This window comes from Dipodomys merriami, unplaced genomic scaffold (genome assembly GCF_024711535.1).
Source record: "Dipodomys merriami isolate MVZ:Mamm:240054 unplaced genomic scaffold, mDipMer1.0.p SCAF_14, whole genome shotgun sequence".
Classification (NCBI taxonomy): domain Eukaryota; kingdom Metazoa; phylum Chordata; class Mammalia; order Rodentia; family Heteromyidae; genus Dipodomys; species Dipodomys merriami.
In genome coordinates this window covers 5,912,129-5,932,452 of record NW_027202715.1, presented here as the reverse complement: position 1 = coordinate 5,932,452, position 20,324 = coordinate 5,912,129, and the positions used below count along the sequence as shown (strand labels likewise).

At 43.4% G+C, this 20,324-nt stretch overlaps 1 protein-coding gene across 31 annotated transcripts in view; it reads left to right on the top strand.

The window, feature by feature from the left end:
* Kcnma1 (potassium calcium-activated channel subfamily M alpha 1) overlaps window positions 1-20,324 on the top strand; it is a 701,247-nt gene that overhangs the window by 611,911 nt on the left and 69,012 nt on the right. For all 31 annotated transcript variants that reach the window (XR_011371533.1, XM_070020666.1, XM_070020665.1 and 28 more), the window contains 2 exons: window positions 3,222-3,315; window positions 18,546-18,669. Coding sequence is in view for 30 of the 31 variants with exons in the window: in XM_070020666.1 (XP_069876767.1) it covers window positions 3,222-3,315; window positions 18,546-18,669 (218 nt within the window). In the remaining variant the exon portion in view is untranslated. The remainder of the gene's footprint in view (window positions 1-3,221; window positions 3,316-18,545; window positions 18,670-20,324) is intronic.

The following is a 20,324-nucleotide window of genomic DNA, read 5'->3' as shown; positions in this document are numbered from 1 at the left end:
CTTACCCGACTAGGTTAAATATGAGCTTGTAAATGTGCGTTGTCATGAGGTAGAACCCATTACTTCCACACATCTGTCTTTCATGAACGTGAGTTAAATGGAAGTCCCCCCTTTTAATTCCACTTTGTCATTCCTCTCATGGAGTTACAGAAGCCATGAAATGAAAATTATATTTTATAGCCGAACTGAAAGTTTTTTCTTTAAATGTGCTTTCTCTAAATGTGCACCGGTGGATAAGAATCCACATAAAGGAGAATAATTAGATATGCTTTATGTCCTACTTATGACAAAGAAGTTGTCCCTTGCTTCTCTTGGGAGATGGAAGCCATATGTCATGGCCTGTATCACAAAACATTCGCAATGCTCCTGTCTCTTCAGGGAGCAGAATTCCAGGCCCTAAGTGCAAGAGGAATGCTTTGAACATGGTTTCATGGATGAGAACAAACCCCAGTTTAAATACAGTATGATTATGATGAATGATCTCTGTGAGTTGCAATGAAAATACATGGTTTCCTTGCACTGAAGGAGGCATACGTTTCCTATCAACATGAAGCGTCTGTCTGGAGCGGGCTGACATGTATTCACTTGCCAGCTCTCCCATCTGAAGCTCCGTGCCAGCAAACAGCCAGTGACAGGGTGCAAGGATAACGGGCGCTCAACCAAAGACAACCATCTCCCAGCAGGGCAGTACAATGGGGAAGCAGAAGTTAAGCAAAAGGATCCCAACGGGAATGCCGGGGAAGGTGCCTTCTGCGTGGGTCTTCACTAATGCAGACTAACCGCACTGCCAGACACCACCCCCGTGACATGGAGTCACATTGAAGAGATCTCCGTGTCTGTTGCACGGTAACCTTGAGAAGCCTGGTGTGAAGGAGAAGAACGGAACTTGCATTCCCACTCTACCCACTCATGCGCGCGTGTGCACGCTCACATACACACACACACATACACATACGTGTCTTCTAGCATGTAGCCTTTATACAACGGTGACCTTGTTAGGAAGAGAAAGTATAAGACTACACTGTGTACAATTTTCTTTGCCCCTCCCTTCTTTCCTCCCGTCTATTTCCCCTCTCTTTTCTCGTCCTTTCTCTTTTCTCTCCATCTTCTTTCTCTTTCTCCTGTCTCTCTGTCTCTCTATCTCTGTCTCTCTGTCTCTGTCTCTCTCTGTCTCTGTCTCTCTCTGTCTCTGTCTCTTTCTCTCTCTCTCTGTCTCTTCTCTCTCTCTCTCTCTCTCTCTCTCTCTCTCTCTCTCTCTCTCTCTCTCTCTCACACACACACACACACACACACACACACACACACTCCCTCTCCCACTCCTATCCTATTATTGTCTTGGACACCCAGACCCCTATCTTGTGAAAGGAAGATGAATTTAGGTCAAGCTCAGAGTGCCTGTTTGCTTGCTGAGAGATGCATATCACCTCTAAGTGATTTTTTTTTCAATACCATTTATGTGGCTTGTATTTATTTCCTTTAATCTTTTAAGTGCTGTTTAGTCTCCGTGTGATTTGCTGTGGTTACTCATTTCTGATAAGATGTGATATCTTCACAGCCACCCAGTCCCTGCCTGGAGCCCTCCGTGACTGATCTGGTCACAGCCTGAGCCCCCTCCGGGCCGGGCAGTGGTGGGGGGAGCAGGTGGTGAAGGGAAGAGCTGTGGGCCTTGGCAGAAGCTTTCTTACCTTTAGCTCTCCTGCTATCCATCTTACTTCACGCCTCACTCTTGTTTCCTTTTCCTGTGCCAGCTAGCATGAGGCAATCCCAGTTTGATAGTAGATTCAGGGTGTGTAAAACGCGCTCTCCTCTGAAACCAGTTTGGAGTCTTAGGATCCCTTCAGAACCATGGATCATAACCTACTAAATTTATTTAAGGTTTTCAAGGAAGTAACGTATAATGCATGCTGTGGGACGGGCCATTTTGGGTAATACTAAGTAGCGGGGATGGTTCTTTTCTCCTGTTATCTAAAGACTCCTGTGCTATTAATATGTATATCTCAAGCTTCTTCTGATGCTGCTTTTGCTATACTGCTAATATTTCTCTTCTTAGATTAAAGGTGACCTCCGTACATTCTGAGTTACAGGGGTGTCTCCTCCTAGTCTGTGTGGCAGTCGACCTACCCTAAGAATCGAAGGATCTGCTTTTTCCTTCTTGACATTACAGCATTAGCCTGGATGGTGGGGGCCGGGAAGAGCAGGACTAGATTTTGCAGCTGAGGCCCTTGGGTGACAGGTTGTGGGGTGGGGGTGGGGGTGGGGGTTGTGCATCTTGCTAATTACCAAGCAGCGCTCTTAAAATGAAGCATGGTGCCAGCGTATACAGCTACAAAGCTTGTTAGTAGGTGTCTTGGGGCAAAGCAGTAGTGTGCTGTGTTGTGAATGAAGCTTCACATTGCTTAGCAGTCTGTGTGGTGGAGGTATTTAGAAAACAGCTTTGGTTTCCAATCTCCTCTGCTGGCCCTTCATCCCTGCCTGCCATTGCTTCATTAGAAATTCCATTCAGTGGCAAGTACACCCTGATCCCTGTGCTCTCCTGTCCTGGCCAGTCCTCCTGTCTGAGCGTAGTCCTCCTCCACACCTCCTCCCTGGGTGCTGAAAAGATGAGAGCTGAGGATTCTTGAGCCCACTTGTGCCGATGTTCTAAGTCCTGACGGACTGCAACATTGGTTCTTAAGGCCTAGAATCCTTCACCTACCTTCAAAGCTCTATCTGTGCTGTTCGGGGATTAGGAACCTAGTAAGGTGGTTCCTCTGGAGAAGGGGTAGGCGCTTTCCAACACAATTTTACCTCTGATGTTGGTTATGGGAAGATGCCTTCGATTAACCCGGCAAAACAAAGTTACCAGAGTTAATTCTGAAGAATAACCATCGACTGTTTCACACACGCACATGTATATTTTTTGTATGCGGACAAATCAACGGTTTCTTTTTCTTCGTTGTTGTTTCTGTCTTTTTCTTTCTGAGTTTAGGGCGTTTATGAACTTGTTTTAGTCTGTTTCAAGTGCATGCTCCAGTGCTAGAGCGTAAAGATGTGTTTTGCTTCAACCTTCTTAAGCAAGCCTCCTTTCACTAATGCATTTGGTCTTTGTCACCGGGTCCTAAAAGACAGCCCTGATTTCCTAGTTGAGTGACTGAGCCTTGAGTGTGTGACTATGCTATCTTGCCTGTATTTCAGTCTACCCTCAAACTGTTCCTAATCTCATGAGCTACCTATATTTCCAGTTGAAGACGAGCAGCCATCAACCCTGTCACCAAAAAAAAAGCAACGCAACGGGGGCATGAGGAACTCGCCCAACTCCTCTCCGAAGCTGATGAGGTAAGCAAGGTTCCCCACCCACATATACACACATGTTGGGCCCTTTCTCCTCCCTCTTCTCCTTTGGCCGGGCCCCCTCCCATGCTTGCCTAGGCCCCAGATTCTCCTACTGCACCAGTGATCATGGGGGAGGGGAGCAAGATCGTTCTATGGCTTCTTAAGTATTTATTCTGTCAGCTTGTCAGCACTTAATGATAGAGCTGAAAAAATTCTGTCATGAAAAACAGTTTGAAAAGCTGTTTGAAAAATACATAGGCTTTAAAGTCTTAGCTGTCACCATGTCCTGTCTGTGTGTAGTTTCTAAACAGCAGTGGCACTAATGACGCTGGGAACCAATCAGAGCAACTCTGTGGTTAGTTTGCCTGCGGCAAGTCTCTTTCTGCTGGAGTCCCTCGGAGGACTGTTTTCAGTACTTAAGGCCATATGTGAGATGTATCATCACAATCAAAAATGAACCTGAAGATTACCTTCCTTTTATCCTGTCGATTGAAATCAAATTTCTGCTAATTGATTTTGACTGAGAAAAAAAGTCTAATAATCTGTGGACTTGCCAACGCAAAGTTCAAAAGTAATCTAGTTGTGCTCAGCCTAAAAGCAATATTAATTATGAAATACAGCATGTTTACTCCTTCCTTTTCCTTCCTTCCTTCCTTCCTTCCTTCCTTCCTTCCTTTCTTCCTTCCTTCCTTCCTTCCCTACTTTGTTCTTCCTCCTCTCTCTCTCCTCTGTGTCTTTCTTTCTTCCTTTCTAAATGAAAGAACTCTAGATATAGCACTCCCTATAGAAATAGTAAGTGACTTTCCACAGAGTTCTACACGTTCCCATTCTTGACCTATTCGTCTCTCATCTTCCCTTTGTGTCATTCATCTGCCAATCCCAATAAGTTGGTTCTCCTGACATCCAAATCCTCTTAACACCTCCATGATCCAAAAGTGATTTCAGATTTGCCCTGCTTCTCCTAAGTGGTTCCTGCCACAGGGACACCAGCCACCTTAACAGGACTTCCCCTTTTTCCATTGCCTTTGGTCCCTCTCCCTCCTCTGATTATTGAGATGCAGCCATGTTGCTCTCCATTCTTCTTCGGCACATTTTAATCTCCTTCGCCCTCCACCTCTGTCTACCTGCCCAGGACATCGGCGAGAGCTGTCCTTCTTCAGCAGTGGTGCACTTGGGTTACTTGATGGTAGTTTCACTAGCACTACCTCCTCTGCCTTTATGACCATCCATTCCTATTAACCATCTCCACTGAAGAGTTCTCCATCCCCCAGCTCAGCCATGCTGGGGCACTGCTGATTTACATGCTTGTTTACAGTTTATGAGGGGGAATAAAATGCTCCAACTGCCAAGCTGCTCTTTTTTTATGACACTGGTTGTCATCCTAGCATTGCCTTCCTATTTACTCACCTTTAAGTAATCGACTTATCTAATGCTAATAGTTTTCTCCATTTAAGAGAGAGACAGAGTCAGAGACAGGCAGAGACAGACAGAGAGAGACAGAGAGAGAGAGAGAGAAACACCCATTATACTTCTTTTGCCTAAATTTAGAGGAGCAAATAAATAAATAAAGAGAAGCCTGGAAAATCTGAACCCTTTGGAGCCCAATTCTCTGTCCCTGTTTGCTATGTAAAGTATGGCTCATTGCTTTGATCTTGAGCAATAATAATTCTAAGGAGTTATACTGTTTTCATATGCTTCAAAGCTGTGTCAAAGTTTTGCTGCTTAAGGGTACTTCTTTATTCTGTTGGCTCTTGGGTACCAAGATGACAGGTCTCCTGTATGAGGTGGAGGCTTTTTTAAGTCGTAGCCTTCAGCAAAACATCAAATTACCAAATCCAGGGTAACATACTTCTACACAAATGCCTTTCCTGTAGATATATTATACCATATATATTAAATACTTTAGTGTTACACGCTCCATTTTATGTGCAATAGAAAGTGATGGTTTGAGGTAGCCTTGGGGGGGGGACTTCTTTTTTTTTTCCACAAGCAGAAAAAGCTAGTGTATACCGTATCAAGTATGGTTTTTACAGGACTTTCTGCCCGAAGGCCTTTGTAAATAAGTAATGATCAACAGATTGGCTGTGGGTTTTTGAAAAGCATGCCTATGTCAGTTTGCATGATGGGGGAGAATTTTCAAAGTGGATCTTGCTTTCATTGCCTGCCGGAGAGGGGCTGAGGGAGGCAGTCATCCCAGGCCAGAGCTGTCTGCTTCGTCGTACATCAGAATTGCTAAACGGGGGTCAGGTGTGAGCTAAAACCTGCCAAGCTACAGAACTCGGGGCTTCTAATATTGGTGCCTGTGGGATGCTGCTGCCACCGCAGTGACATTCGCTGGGATGTTTCACACCACCTGCCCACAATGCTCTCCATTGAGGCTCAGTTGGATTGGGCCATGCCTGACAAGTCAGGAAGTGTTAGACACTCCCCCATTCCTGGACTTTGTATCTCCTAGGCACTGCCACATCCTCTGACTGAGGTCAGAGGAGCAAGGATAGGGCATCTGCTGAGCTGAGCTGAGCCCTGTCTATTCTGTACCTTCTAGTTTCTACATGGAACTATCTGGAGGGTCTTTTGGTGTGCTTTTGAATATCCAACACCCGCCATGAGCCTGGGGAGACTGTTTTTGTTAGATCCCTCTTGTTGATTGGCAAAACACAGAGAAGGGGGTACACGCACCTTCTTCTGGCTTTCTCATTTGCCCCCATCCCCACCCCTGTCTACTCTTCAAAAGTTAGGAGGCCTCCAAGGCCCTATTCCTGATGAGCTAAAAAATCCATAAAGGAAGCTAATGGCTTGTTTGAGGTGGGTTTTCCGACATGACTTTGCAGCTCGCTGTTTGAGCAGAAATCAATCACCCCAAGTGCGGGCAGGTTTTAGTGGCCTATGGACAGTGATAGGAACAGCTCCAAGAGAAACCCCGGAGCCCAGAATGGGCCAAGATGGGCTTTAATTTACCACTGTGGCCTCTGCAAATAAAACAGGCTTCACTGTGAAGGTTCCTTCTAATCATCTGCCAGCAGAAAATGCTGTGGGGACCCTTCACTAATGGGTCCTTGTCTCCCCTTTGTTCCAGTACCAGTCTTGGCTTGGTGTTTTAGTGTCACTTAATTCTCTGTATGGTCATTAAGTGAACAGCCTTGCTTTGTGTGTCTGAATGGAGAGGTAGTATTATTTAGTCATCCCGACAGAATAAAACAACTCTCCCAAGCAGAGCCACATGCTGAGAGTCTATGTGCCAAACCAAGAACACGTATCATAACCATTGGCTCCCACCCACCCAGGAGTGAGCTGTGCAGGTCCCAGGTCCCTGACTCCATGCATACATCTAGTAGGTCTCTTCTCTGGTGATCACATAATCTGGAATCCTTTAAGGAGTTTCTCCTACACCAAGCTCCAGTCACCCAGGCTTCCTGGCGGAGACAGCCTTCCCATAGTTGTAAAAAGCCCTGGAGGGAAATAACTTTCTCTCTAAATAGCAATGGCAAGGGCTCTTAATTTAGTGCTTTGTATATCCTTTTCTATGAATACCCTCTAGAAAGTCTCTCTAGGAAAGACAAAAAGAAAATACATTGAGCCAGGCATTGGTAACTCATGCCTGTAATCTTAGCTAGTCAGGGAGGCTGAAATCTGAGGATCACTGTTTAAGGCCAGCTAGGGCAAGAGAGTTTGTGAAACTCTTATCTTCAGTTGACCACCAAAAAGCCAGAAGTAGAAGTATGTCTCAAGTGGCACAGAGCCAGCCTGGAGCAGAAAAAGCTGAGGGACAGCTGTCAGTGCAAGTACAGCCCCAGTACCCTGAAAACCATTTGGAGTACAGTTATAGCAGATTCATAGATTTTTGAAATCCCCACTTCTGAATTCCACGTCCACCTTCAAGCAGTTTTATTCACAGGTGCCTTTTAGGTGATGAGAATATTTCTCCGGAGTGTCGGGATCATACAATACTTACTGTGTACCCCCACCTAGGACCCCAAAAGGCTGTCTATCTCAGCTGCCTGTTTCAATTTTCTTTCTTTTTAAATCATATCTATCTAGAGATAGATAGATAGATAGATAGATAGATAGATAGATAGATAGATAGATAGATAGATAGATAGATAGATATGATTTTAAAAATTTACTTATTTCTAGCTCTGGGGCTTGACCTCTGAGGCTGGGCACTGTCCCTGGCTTTTGTGCTCAAGGATAGCACTCTATCACTTGAGCCACAACTCTACTTCTAGCTTTTTGTGGTAAACTAGAGATGAGTCTCATGGATTTTCCTGCCTCGGCTGGCTTTGAATTTGATCCTCAAATCTCAGCCTTCTGAGCAGCTAGGATTACAGGCATGATCCATTGGCACCGGTTGATTTTTTTTATGATTGTTTTTAAGTAGTTGTACAAAGTGGTTTCGATTTAATGTAGCAGCTTATGAATACAATGCATCAAATTTCCAGCTAGCTAAGATTTACTGGGATCCTGCCAGTTTTCAGGGGGTTGTGGAAGGTCTTGAAGGATTTAAAGTAAGATGGACTGGTAGAGATCCTTGTCTTTAAAATGCTGACAGTTTAATATTGGAGACAGGCAAAACACACAGCGGAACAGAGTTAGAATGGCTTAAGGATTCTATTAACATGGGCTATGAAATGGTACCTGACATTAATTTTTAAAGGAGGTCTCATTTTCCCTAGCCCAGAAGCATGTAGGTAATCTGTGACTAATACTAGTACATGTTCTTCTTCATGGTTTACTGACTTCATATTACTTTACCCCTATTTAACAGATGAGGAAACTGAGGCATGAGGCAGGGGCAAGTAAATCTGCTCATCTGAATTAAGAAGATGAAGAAAATAGCAAAAGTTCTCCAGTGACAATAAATGGCTTAGTATGGCTACAGCAAGGGGTATTTTGTGTGACATCACTGGAGTTGAAAATTTGGGAGATCTTTGGCCTCTAGTCATGGAGGACCTTTCCTATGGAAGACAAGGAGAAACAAGTGCATGTTTGGGAGGAAGCAATGATCCAAACTGATCATTAGTGGTGATATAAGCAGTGGTTTAGAATCCTCCATCAGTACCTTTCTGAGACCATCAATACAGAAGTGAGAGAGAGGGCCTTCCCAACCCCAGCCTCTACCCAGGCCCGTTGGGTACCACGACACGCAGGGTTTGCAATGAGGGACTGTGTATCCTTTATGTATCCCATAAAGGATACATAGCATTTCTGACATCAGTTCTGAGATTTGCAATAAGGTAAAGAAGCATAGACCACAAGAATTGATGTAGGAAGTGTCAGGAAGACAATTTACACAAAGAGATAACTCTCAGCTGGCCCTAGCCAGGATAATTGACGATGCCCCAAACAGAGAAATTGAACACTTTGAGGGGAGTTTTATGTCATGAGACCCAGGAAATATTAGACCTTCCTTTCCTGAATGGGAGGGCAAATATGATTTGAGGAGAACAGATTATCCTCTTGGGCACTGACTGATCATTAGGTGGAGTACACACATCTGCCTGTTAAGACTCATTCCCTCTCTTTTGACTCATACCTTTCACGGGGACTCTCTGTTAAGACTTCCCACATCAGAGCCTGCCAGTGTGACAGTTTCCACTAATAGAAAATGGCAAAATGGCCTAGAGCCAACTCAGGGATAGAATGCCACCCTCACTATTCTTTCCACTGGAAGGAGAAGAAGGAAGGCAGGGACAGCATAGCTAAGAAAATCCACCTCCTAATGTATAAACTAATAGCAGATGACAGTCCCCCATGGGAGCAGAGAAGAAGGAAGTCATGGGTGTCATGATAGCAAAGTTTGGGTGGACTTGACACAGGTCCCTGGACAAGTTCATGCTCAGCAGAGCATAATCATCTGTCTTCTTGTTTCAGAAGAATTTTGTACAGTTCTCCTCCAGGACTGAGGACCAAGTCTTCCCAACATAATGGTATTCATTCCTGTCCTCTTCTGAGAATGGTGAATGCCTAACAGAAAAGAATGCATTCGATGGAAACAGGAAATTTAAAAAAAAATTCAAGTAGTCCCAGAGAAGCCTAGACTTGCCGGTGTGGTTAGAGGCTGGCCCGAAGTTTTGCCGTGGCAATTCCAAGGATGGCCATATTGTGGGAGATGAGGGCAAGGTACTGGGAAAACCCATCTCAGGGTCAGTGACTGTCAAGTAGGTACAGTGTGGAGAGATGGGCTAAGGGCAGGAATCAGTCCAAATGAGGATCCTTGCAGAGGGATACTAAACAGTAGACTTCCACAACTAAAAGGCACACAGGAATGAGGCAGGTCTAGTTGGAGCTGTGTATGAGAACTGAGCATGCAGCTATGTCATTTGGAGAACTCCTGAGCACTAACCCACTCTCTTGTGTCTGAAACTGGCAAAGAGCCAGCTGTGTGGCATGACACTGAAAGTTGCACTCATTGATGTAAGGACAAATGCCAGGCTGTCTTCTCTGGAATAGAAGAGATAGGAGGAATGAGGATTAGAGGGATTGTCTGCTGCATACAATAAGCAGTATATAACTTGCTTCCTGTATTTATTTGTTATTTGGCTATGGGAATTCAGGTTGGCAAAAGAGTCATTAGTGTAAATACAAGTGAAGACTTCCTATTGAGCCTTGACATGGACCTTTCAAAGTCTAGAGTCACCCAGAGTCAGAAGAGGTGACTCAATGTATTCTTGCCCCCAGTCTCTCCACTTGAACTCAGGGCCAGGATGAGGGCAAGAGGCATCTAGGGACCTCCTTACATTTTGTGGTCCAGACACCTGACTGTGTCATGCTAGACATGGTCCCTGAATGGAAACATAGCCTTCCAGTCTGGGTGCTGATGATGGATGCTAACTTCAGATCCATTGAGATGTTCACTCTCAGCACAACTTTATAAAGTTTGTTTTCAAACTTTAGCACGTCCTTAGAATCACCTGGTGGGCTTTGTTATATCATTACTTGTTGCAGCTCCACAGGGTTCCTTACGTCTGAATTTGCGTTTCTGTCTGGCTTTCAGGGGATGCCGATGCTGCAGGTCTATGGTTGGTCACATTTTGAGATCCTCCCTTCCTAAGAATCAGAGTAGTGAGAGAAGCTTGAAGTCACAGGGTTTCCCTCTCAGAAGCCTTCGGAATCTGCACAGGCGCTCCGAGCAGTTGCTTCATTAAGACTCTCTGCCTGGACCGTTGTAGGCATCACACATGATTCGTCCCTGTTGATTAGTTTGGGCAGTGGCTCCAGGCAAACTCGAGGCAGTCTTAACTGGCCAGAGACATTATTTTCCTGTCTCCATATCATGGTGTCCTAACTGTGTCCTAACTCAGTTTCTGGATGCAAAAATTAATGCAGTAGATGAAAACAAACTCACAAAATATCAAAAGTGAATAGAACTGGCTGCTGGACGCTGATACCATGAGGATCTCAGTTCAGATCCAACCTGGCTAGATTAAGCTGTGAGACCATTACCTTCAATTAACCACTAAAAAGCCAGAATGGAGCTGTGGGTTGAGTGGCAGAGCACCATCTTTGAGTGAAAAAGCTAAATAAGAACCCAATTTACTGAGTCTAAACCCCAGTACTGGCACCACAAAAGGATTGTCATGAGGTGCACATAATAATAGATCCTATGAATCATTATTGAATGATTCAGGAGTCTTGAAAGACTGTGATCATTGAACTTTTTAAAATGTGGTTGCTTATTGAGCATCTACTCTGCCTTCAACTAGATTCAAGTACATGGGAAGAAAAGTAGGAGACACATGTCCTAAAGAAACTGGCATCTAATGGATGAGCCTGATGTGTAGTTTATCTTTGAAGAAGCACCTATCTTTACATCTATAGGAGGTATAGCTAAAGAATCACCTGTGTTGACATTTGGGCCAAACTATGAGGTCCAAGAAACTTCACATTGTGTCTACATAATAGATGGTCAGTAAAATCAGGATTTGTCACTTTGATGAAAGACTTACTGGGGGATGAAGAACTTACCTACATGTTATCAACCTTCCAGTTTCTTAGGTTGACCCATGCAGGGTCAGCCTCCCCCTGGGTAGGATTTTTGCCAAGACAGAAAAACACTTACATAATGAGATCTGAGAATTGGGTTGAGAGATGGGAAGGGATGCAACTCAGAAGTCAGTCTAGAAGTTTCTTCTTTCATAATTTCAGTTACTTGTGGTGGTAGTGGTAGTGATTGTGTGTGTGTGTGTGTGTGTGTGTGTGTGTGTGTGTAGTGTGTTTGTATACTGGTACTGGGGTTTGAATTTAGGGCCTAGGCACTGTCCCTTACCTTAGCTTTTTCTCTCCGGGCTGGTGCTCAACCACTTGAGCCACAGTTCCATTTCTGTCTTTTTGTTGGTTAATTGGAGAGTAGAGTCTCATAGACTTTCTTGCTCCAGCCTTCTCTGAGCCAGGATTATTAGATGCCAGTCTCTGAAATAGGTAGGATTACAAACTCGAGCCACTGGCACATGGATTGGTTATTTGTATTTAAATGTAAACTTCTGAAATCCATGGTTGAACCCAGTGTCATGACAAAAAAAAAAAGCACAGAGATTTTCTGTATTTGCCTCCAAGGGGAACCATGCTCTTTAAAATATAATCCTAGCTTCCACACAGCAAGTCTGCTTGGAAAGGGATTTGTGGTTTAGCTCTAGGCTGTTGTCTTCAAGGCAAGCTTTTTGTGTTTCTGTTGTAGCAGGGCATTTAGTTCACTTCCTGAGATTAATTGATGGCAAGTGTCATTCCTGGATCTGTAAACCCTCCAAAGAAAGATCTTTTTCCCCCTTTACTTGAAGTCAGGCATGCTTAATTTCTAGCTGTGGACTTTGGAGGCATGAGCTGAGATGCAAGGAGCATGGATATAAAAAATGTAACACAACTGGGGTTTCTCTGTTGTTCTTTAAAAAAAATGATGAGCCTTCAGATATTTGGAACAAAACCAAGAGTTGCTTATCCTAAATTGACTATAGAGTCTTTCCTTAGCCCATTTTCCTAACATGGGTTCATGGGGTGATTTTTATACTAAGTATTCACCCGACCTGTATACTCTGGCAAAGATGGGTGCTCTCCTTTTATTACTTAGGGTTCTTTGACTTAGGCTGCAACAGAGAATATGCAAGGAGGGGGGGGGTTGGTGGAGATGGGGGCCCCTGGTCAGTTAGAACTTCCCCACCAATCTTGTCTCTCTTATCAATGTGGTACCTGAATCATATGACACCTCTGCACACTCTTTTCTAGCGATGCATACAGCATGATAGTAACTGAAGTGACCTACAAGTATGATTACAATGGGAAAACACCATAAGACACAGAATAAAGTTTCAGCCCAGCAGTCCTTATAAGGGCTCTCTACTCACAGTTGCTGTTCATCAGAGCAGCCTCAGTGCTAGCTCCCAGTAGACAAAGCCCATGTTTTTTTTTAAAGCATTTTTATTAAGATTAAGTGATTACATAAATTTTACAGTATTGTGAGATAGTGATACTTAAAGTCACAAACACATTTTAACCTTCACAAGGAAAATTGTCATTATCATGATCTAAAATGTTTGTGAATTCTATAAGCTTTGACAATACAACTATTTTCCCACATTGGGTAATATGTACATTTCTTTCATTTTGCTTAGTGTAAGCTGTTCCCTTTTTCCATCTCATTCCCTCCCTCCCATCGCTGCCCTTGAGTTGCTTAGTTCATTTTCATCAATGTCCAGTGAAGCTGATGGGCCCCTCTGTTGTATATTTTCCCATTTCCCTCTGATTCTGTGCCCTCCTCCTAGCTTCTCTCTACTATATATGTGGTCAAGGACATGGAGTCATTTAGAAATGATATGACTAAATGAGTGGATGACCCCATGTTTTTATTATGGAACTTCTATACCTTGCCAGACTCCTTTCACCATCACTACAGATACAAATACATGAATAGATCCCAAGCCAAGAATGGAAAAGGTTAATACCAATAATAATGATGCCAATGACAATTTCAATTATAATATAATAATTACAAGACCAAATCTGAAACAATAATAGTCTACGTTTCTTAAAGATGCTCTCCCAGGGTCCATGTTACCTATGGGACAGGTCTTTGGGTAATCTTGGTGCAGCCCTCGAGCCCACTGATTAATGATGGTATTAACATTCCCATTTTATGCAGGGAGCAATAGGGAGATCCAACCTTAAAGATAGGCATTTTGGCTCCAGAGCCTTTAACCTTATGCTACATTGTCACTTTAGGTTTGTATGATGAGGGATGAGGACAGCATTGGGGAAGGCAGGAACGTTGGCTCACTCTCTGAAGAAGATGTTGTGTGTTTTCATGCATGTCCATGCATCACTAAAATGATTACAGAGCACCATCCTCCTTTCCATGAACAGGAAAAAGACGAGGCTCAAGGAAAAGCAGGGCAGTCAGTTGAGGACTGTCAGGCACGACATGCCTGCTTTTATTCAGGGTGGACTATTGCATTAATTTCCTAGTCCTGTTGTGCAAAACAGATGCCACAGACTTGGTTCTTAAACAGCAGGGATTTCCTTTCTCAGTTTTGGAGGGCAAATGTCCAAGATCAAAGTCTCAGCAGGGTTAATTACTCCTGGGGCTATGAGGAAGGGTCTGCTCTAGATTCTCTCCTTGACTTGTAAGCTATCCTCCCTCTCTCATTCCCTCCCTCTCTCCTCTCTTTTTCTCCCACTCTTTCTCTTTCTCCTCTTCTTCCTTCTCCTCCTCTTCCTCTTTCTCCTCTTCCTCATCTCCCTCCTCCTCTTCCTCCTCCTCTTCCTTCTCCTCTCTTTCCTCTTCCTCCTCCTCCTCCTCCTTTTCCTCCTCTACTTCCCTTTTCCCTCTCCCTTCTCTCTTCTCTCATACTGGGGATTAAACCCAGGAACTCATGCACACTAAAAATGATCTACCACTTGAGCTATACTTACAACCCTTTTTTACTTACCTTGTTGTTGAGATTGAATGTCTCTAACTTTGCCCAGTCTGGAACTCATGATCTTCCTACCTCTACCTCTAGAGTATCTTAGATTAAAGTATGTGCCACTACCTCTTTACTCCTGACTAGATCTGTCTTTGTCCTGGCCATCAGATCCAGCTAGCTGCTTGAAGAGTCACTTTGAGCCTTTGCAAGTGGTTCTCGTCATCATCCTACAAACTAACCATGTTGGTTAGTGCCTTGTTCAGAGTACTTTTTTGTATTCCTTCCAATGTATAGCAACCTGCCTGATTCCTCTGGGTCTCCCCACAGTGCAGCAATATTGGTTGGTATGCACAATGGCACACCATTGGACTTTCTTCTAATGATACAAACTCCAGAATCATTGATTTAGAAGCAGAAGAGCAGAGGGCCACCTGCCTCTTCACTTGCCATGTAGGACAAGGATCTGTCAACAGCCAAAACCAAGATAAGCACTCAAAATTACTATAGGATCAGACCTGGTAAAGAAATGTATCTTCTCCTGCCCGAAGTAATCACTAATACTTCTTTTCCTGACATTACTTACCTTCTAAGCACCCTCCCATACACAAGAATACAATGACTTTGGAACAGTACTGGTCTTTAATAAGACAATTAGATCAATCAGTCAATGCTTCTTATCTCCCATCTTTGCCCTCCTGACATTTCTTCACCTACTCCCTTTGGACTTTTTCTGCCTAAAAGTGGTCCAGTTGTTCAAAGCTCCCTCCAACTACTTTGCTCCCAAGGAGAGCTCACTGCTTCAAAGTGTCCTCTAGGCTCACCCAACATTTGCAGTTAAATCCTTCTTATATCCCCAGCTATTCTAGAATATCTCAAACCCACTGCTTGGGGGAAACAACACATTTTGTTTCTGAAAGACATCTCATTTTTTATTATGCACTTCTCTATTTTTATAATGTGCTACTGTATTGTTTAAAAGCATGACCTCGGTTTTATGTAAAATTGATTCATTGTTGGTCATACTGGAACAGTCCACATCATCATCCACTTGGCCGAAGAGCTCTGGCACTCCTGGACCTTTGGCTAGGCAACACCATGGCTTGAGCCCTATTTTGTTTAGTTTGGGCCTTACTTCTTGGAGTGAGATGGGTCCTAAGATGGGTCCTTCCCATCTTGTCTGGCTCAGGTCAAATGCTCATTTCTTCAGGAAGCCCACCTTGCTGCCAGTGAAAACACAGGCAGTGCACAGCTTCATTTCTGGTGCCCTCCCTCCTATCTATGTTACCTAGGTTACTTTGCCCTAACACATACCGTGATGTTCTGCATTTTCTGCCTCCTGCTGCATTGTGAAGCCTACCCTTCACAAGACATTCTATCTTAATCATGACTGTATCTTCCTTTCTTGGCTCAGAATAGGAGATTCCTGTTTATTTGATCACTTTGCTGATTAAAGAAACCAAAGTTAGAATTCCAGGTCCTGTGGATGGTATAAAAAAGAATTATGTATGTTCAGGGAGATTTCTGATGTTTCTCAGAGTAAATCCTTTGGGAGAAAAGTCTGGATGATGTGTACAAAAATTATCCAGACCAGCCCAAGAGATTTGTAGAGAGGAAGGAGAGTATAGAATAGAATGCCTACCTCTTGGTGTTCCAGTACAAGTCATGGTTTATAAAACTAATGTCAAATTGCACAGCTTTATCTGGACCCCTACCCCAATTAGTGAAACTTCACATTCATTTTCTTCGTATTATTAGTGAAAGAGACTGATGATCAGACGTACTTCTGTAGTTTTCTAAGATGAAGGTTAAAGGTCACCATTTCTAAGGAATACTCCTTCATTGGAAGAACCAAACCAAAACACATCTTCTCTCTTCCAGGCATAAATTTTATATAATGAGCTCTTGTTAGCTTATTGCAATGTTTTCTTCCTTGCTGATATTATGTGGACTTAGTCTTTTAAGCCCTGAATGCACTGGAGGTGGATCATCGTCTTTTCTGAGATCCAGTTTTAACCAAGAAACATCAGCAAGAGGATTTGAACTTGGCTCTTCATTTTTAGAACAAGTTTATTAGACCATTTTTGGAGGCCATCAAGGGCTGGGGAATATTCGCTTGATGCAGTTTTATCAAACCTTTTCTCTGAAGCAGCTTCTGTCTGTATGCCTATGGCAGTCACTGCTTATCTATGGAGTTATTGAAACATTTTCAAGAACTAAAGGAAAACCCCGAAAATTTGCTCTTGCCCTGCTCTGCGACCAGTTCTCTGACCTTTTATTTTAGATTTCTTGACTCATCTCTCAGTATTTGAGAGGTGACCTGGTGATTTCCAACACCTCAAGATCTCCTAGAAGTTTGGCCATGGAGGTACTGCTCTGAGTTGGTTTCTTCTACTTTTTAGACCAGATATGTCAGTTGCTAACGTCATCTAGCATGGCCATTGAAGCTAACTCTGCAGGATTTTCTTACATGGTATTTGTCATCTCCTGGTCTAAAAGCAAATCCTCAGGAAAAAATGAATACCGAGATTTCCTGTCTTATGTTGGGATAAGGCAGACTAGCTGGCCAGTTGTCTTTGAACCAAATTAAAGACATTGTTATATTATTGTCTCACTCTATGCATTCTGGATATATTTCTAAGGAAGAAATATTAAAACAAAAATAAAAAGTATCCTTTGATGTTGGAAGTAAGACTGTTTGAAGGACAGAATCACCTTATCATACACTTCTGAATAATGTAGACCTATTTCTTTTTTAAATAAAATTTGACTTAGCGGGCTGGGAAGGTGGCTCAGTGGTAGAGCGCTTGCCTTGCATGCATGAGGCCCTGGGTTCGATTCCTCAGCACCACATAAGCAAAAAGAAAAAAGCCAGAAGTGGTACTGTGGCTCAAGTGGTAGAGCGCTAGCCTTGAGCTGAAGAGCTGAGGGACAGCGCCCAGGCCCAGAGTTCAGGCCCCACGACTGGACCCAAAAAAAAAATTGACTTAGCAATATTATTTGGGCAGGTTAACTTCAGTGTGAGAATGATTCAGTTAGGTCTGCCTGGGAACATGTCTTAGTTTTATGTAGTTAGCCTTATAGAAACCAATAATGGCTTCCCTCCAAACTTGGATGTGTACTTGTATTAGAAATAGAATTATGGTTGGTGATGCAGAGGTCTTTTATTTTGCTGGTCCTGGAACTTGGATGTTGTCCCTGAGCCTCTTTGTACACAAGGCCTAGCACTCTACCACTTGAGCCACAGCATTACTTCCAGCTTTTTCTGAGTAGTTTATTGGAAATAAGAGTCTCATGGACTTTCCTGCCCTGGCTGACTTTGAACTGTGATCCTCAGATCTTAGCCTCCAGAGTAGATAGGATTATAGTCGTGAGCCACTGGTGCCTGGCTGGCATTTTTTTTAATGCTGTGGAATGGTTAATTCTTTCTGATTTTATTATCATTCCTAACATAATCCAGGAGGTTCTGCCAACCCCACCGGAGGGGAGGCATCTATGAGCCATCTTCTTTGGCTACCTACAGACAAGGCAAGAGGATGGTGCATAGAGCCCTGATTCAAGACAGGTTTATTAAGATGCATCTGAGCTTGAGGCTCTCATCCACAGGATGCTGCATTGGGAAGCGAAGGAGGGGGGCATCATCAGATGCTTAGTGCAAATACAGTTGTCAAGGCGAGGAGCAAGGGTGTTGTTTAGTATTGAAATCATGTATTCCAGATGTGGGCATTTGGTAGTCAATCTGTTCTGAAGTGACATGCTGCTGAATCTTTAAAGGGCTTCAGCCAGAGAGAGCAAAATCTGATTGGGCAAATTGCTAAAATATTTAAAGTGCAGCCTGTTAAAGCTTTTACTGCGAAGAGCATCACGTCAGAAGTTGTAGTCAGAAAGAGCGAGTAATTGGCTTTCCATCCTGATGCTAGTCAGCCAGCATGAGCCTCTATTCCTATTCCTTCCTCTTCATTGCCGATGCTAATAGTAACCCTTTGTGTGTGTGTGTGTGTGTGTGTGTGTGTGTGTGTATGTGCGTGAGGAAATTGGATATCTGCTAAAACTGGAGAATGAGGAATGTGATGGTCTTATAAGGGGAAATTGAGGCCACAAAATGACATAAGACCTACTTATGATAAAAGAGTCAAAATGTTACTGGAAAAAGATCTAGCAAGTGTACTTCTAGGTGGGTGGTAGTGGTTTAGGACAGTTGTCTTTGATGGGGTGGATTCTACAAGCAAGAGATGGACACTAGTAGCAACCACTTTCTCTGCATCTTTCATCTCCTCTGAGATATAGCTCATATATAATTTATCACGGTTTTCCATTTAGCATTGCCTGTCCTTTTCTCCCCAGGCACGACCCCTTGTTAATTCCTGGCAATGATCAGATTGACAACATGGACTCTAACGTGAAGAAGTATGACTCTACTGGGATGTTTCACTGGTGTGCGCCCAAGGAGATCGAGAAAGTCATTCTGGTGAGTGACTGATGCCATCCACTTCCACCCACCATGACGTCTACCTGAAGTGAGACTCCTCCAGTAGGTCGTGGATGATGTTGTCCCTGGCCTCAATTGTTTCTGATGATTGAAGTTCTGCGCAGAGATTTAAGCAGCTAGAAGCTTGGTCAGGACATGAGCCAAGAGCAGAATTTTCTGTCTCTGAATATTTGTCAGCTCATTGCAATCATCCTGCAGTAAGGCATCCATCGTGAGAAGCAGGATGTGTGTCATTCTACTCCATGTCATCCTAAGAGCAGAGCCAGCCTACGCCATCCAGTGGCCACATGGCTTTGGGCACATCTCCTCTCTTGGTAGCATATATATATATGGGTTAATATTAATAGCATTATTATTATTACTCCAGCTCACTCATGGGTAAGAAGATGAGGTGAGAATGGCCCTCACTAACAGGGTTATTAGAGAAATTTAAACCCAACATATGGCTCCATGGAATTGCCTGTTACTTTTCCTGTTTTTAATAATAATATTGGCACTATCCTTCAATGCTACCTGCACTGTTGCTTAATTACAAGCATGTCTCTGAAACCTTATAGATAATAACCTCATGCATCTGTGATCCTCCTTAGCACATGTTGAAGGCAGGCAAGTGTGTTTGCTGATGACACTGTAGAACCACCATGAAGAGGAGGATGCTCAGATCCCAAGCTCATGGGTGGTGCATGAGCACCTTCATTGCAGTGTGCTTCTGTTCTGTCACAGAAATGTCAGCAGAGATAACAATCTGATCTGCTCTAGGGTATTTGGCCTATTAACAGCTTTAGGTTTTAATGCTTACATTGGCTTTCCTAGAGTTTATTGTCTTGCTCATCCACAAGAAATGGATTAATAATTGGGAAGATCTGATGGAAGGGTTCTTTCTCCCTTCTGCCTCTAATCCGAAGATGGCCGAGGCCTTTCTCCTTTGTCAGCTAGGGAAATCCTATCATTCCTGAGGTCCTGACCACTCTTCCCTAATAAGGACTTTCCACATCCTCAGAATGGCTTTGTACACTAATCCGCTAGATTTGTTTCTCCTGTGTTCTATTGAGTGTGTGTTTTCTCAGTTATCAAGGAGCATTTCAAACCAGTAAAGTATCCTGCTGGAGGCTGTCTCTGAGGTGGGAAAGCTACAGACAGAAGTCCAGGAAGTAAGAATTCTCAGCAAACTGTCCTTGTGTCACTTACCAGGAGTGAAAATGTTCTAAACACTGATTTTTTTTGGTACATTTCTTTCTTGGGGTTCTGATCACACATTGACCTTACTAGTCTGAATTTGTACCCTTTCCCACATGTGGCAGATCATAGGCTGGGTGCTCCATCTGGAATCCACGGTTTCAATGATTTGCCTAGACTTTCCTGAGCAGTGGCATTCAGTCAACATCCTTTCCTGGAAAGAAAGACGGCAGGGAATGTTTTTCTGAAAACGATATCATTTTAGAAAAACATTCATTGCAAGCCTACTATGTGTTAGGCACTGCTTTTGTTCCAGAGGAAGAATACCTACAGCGTGCAGTCTACGGGAACATAGAAAACACTTCTAGATAGGCAAATGAGTGCACAAGAATATTTCAGATATTAATGAAGTGCCATGAGGGAAACAAGGCAGGGTCCTAGATTAGAAAAGGACAGGG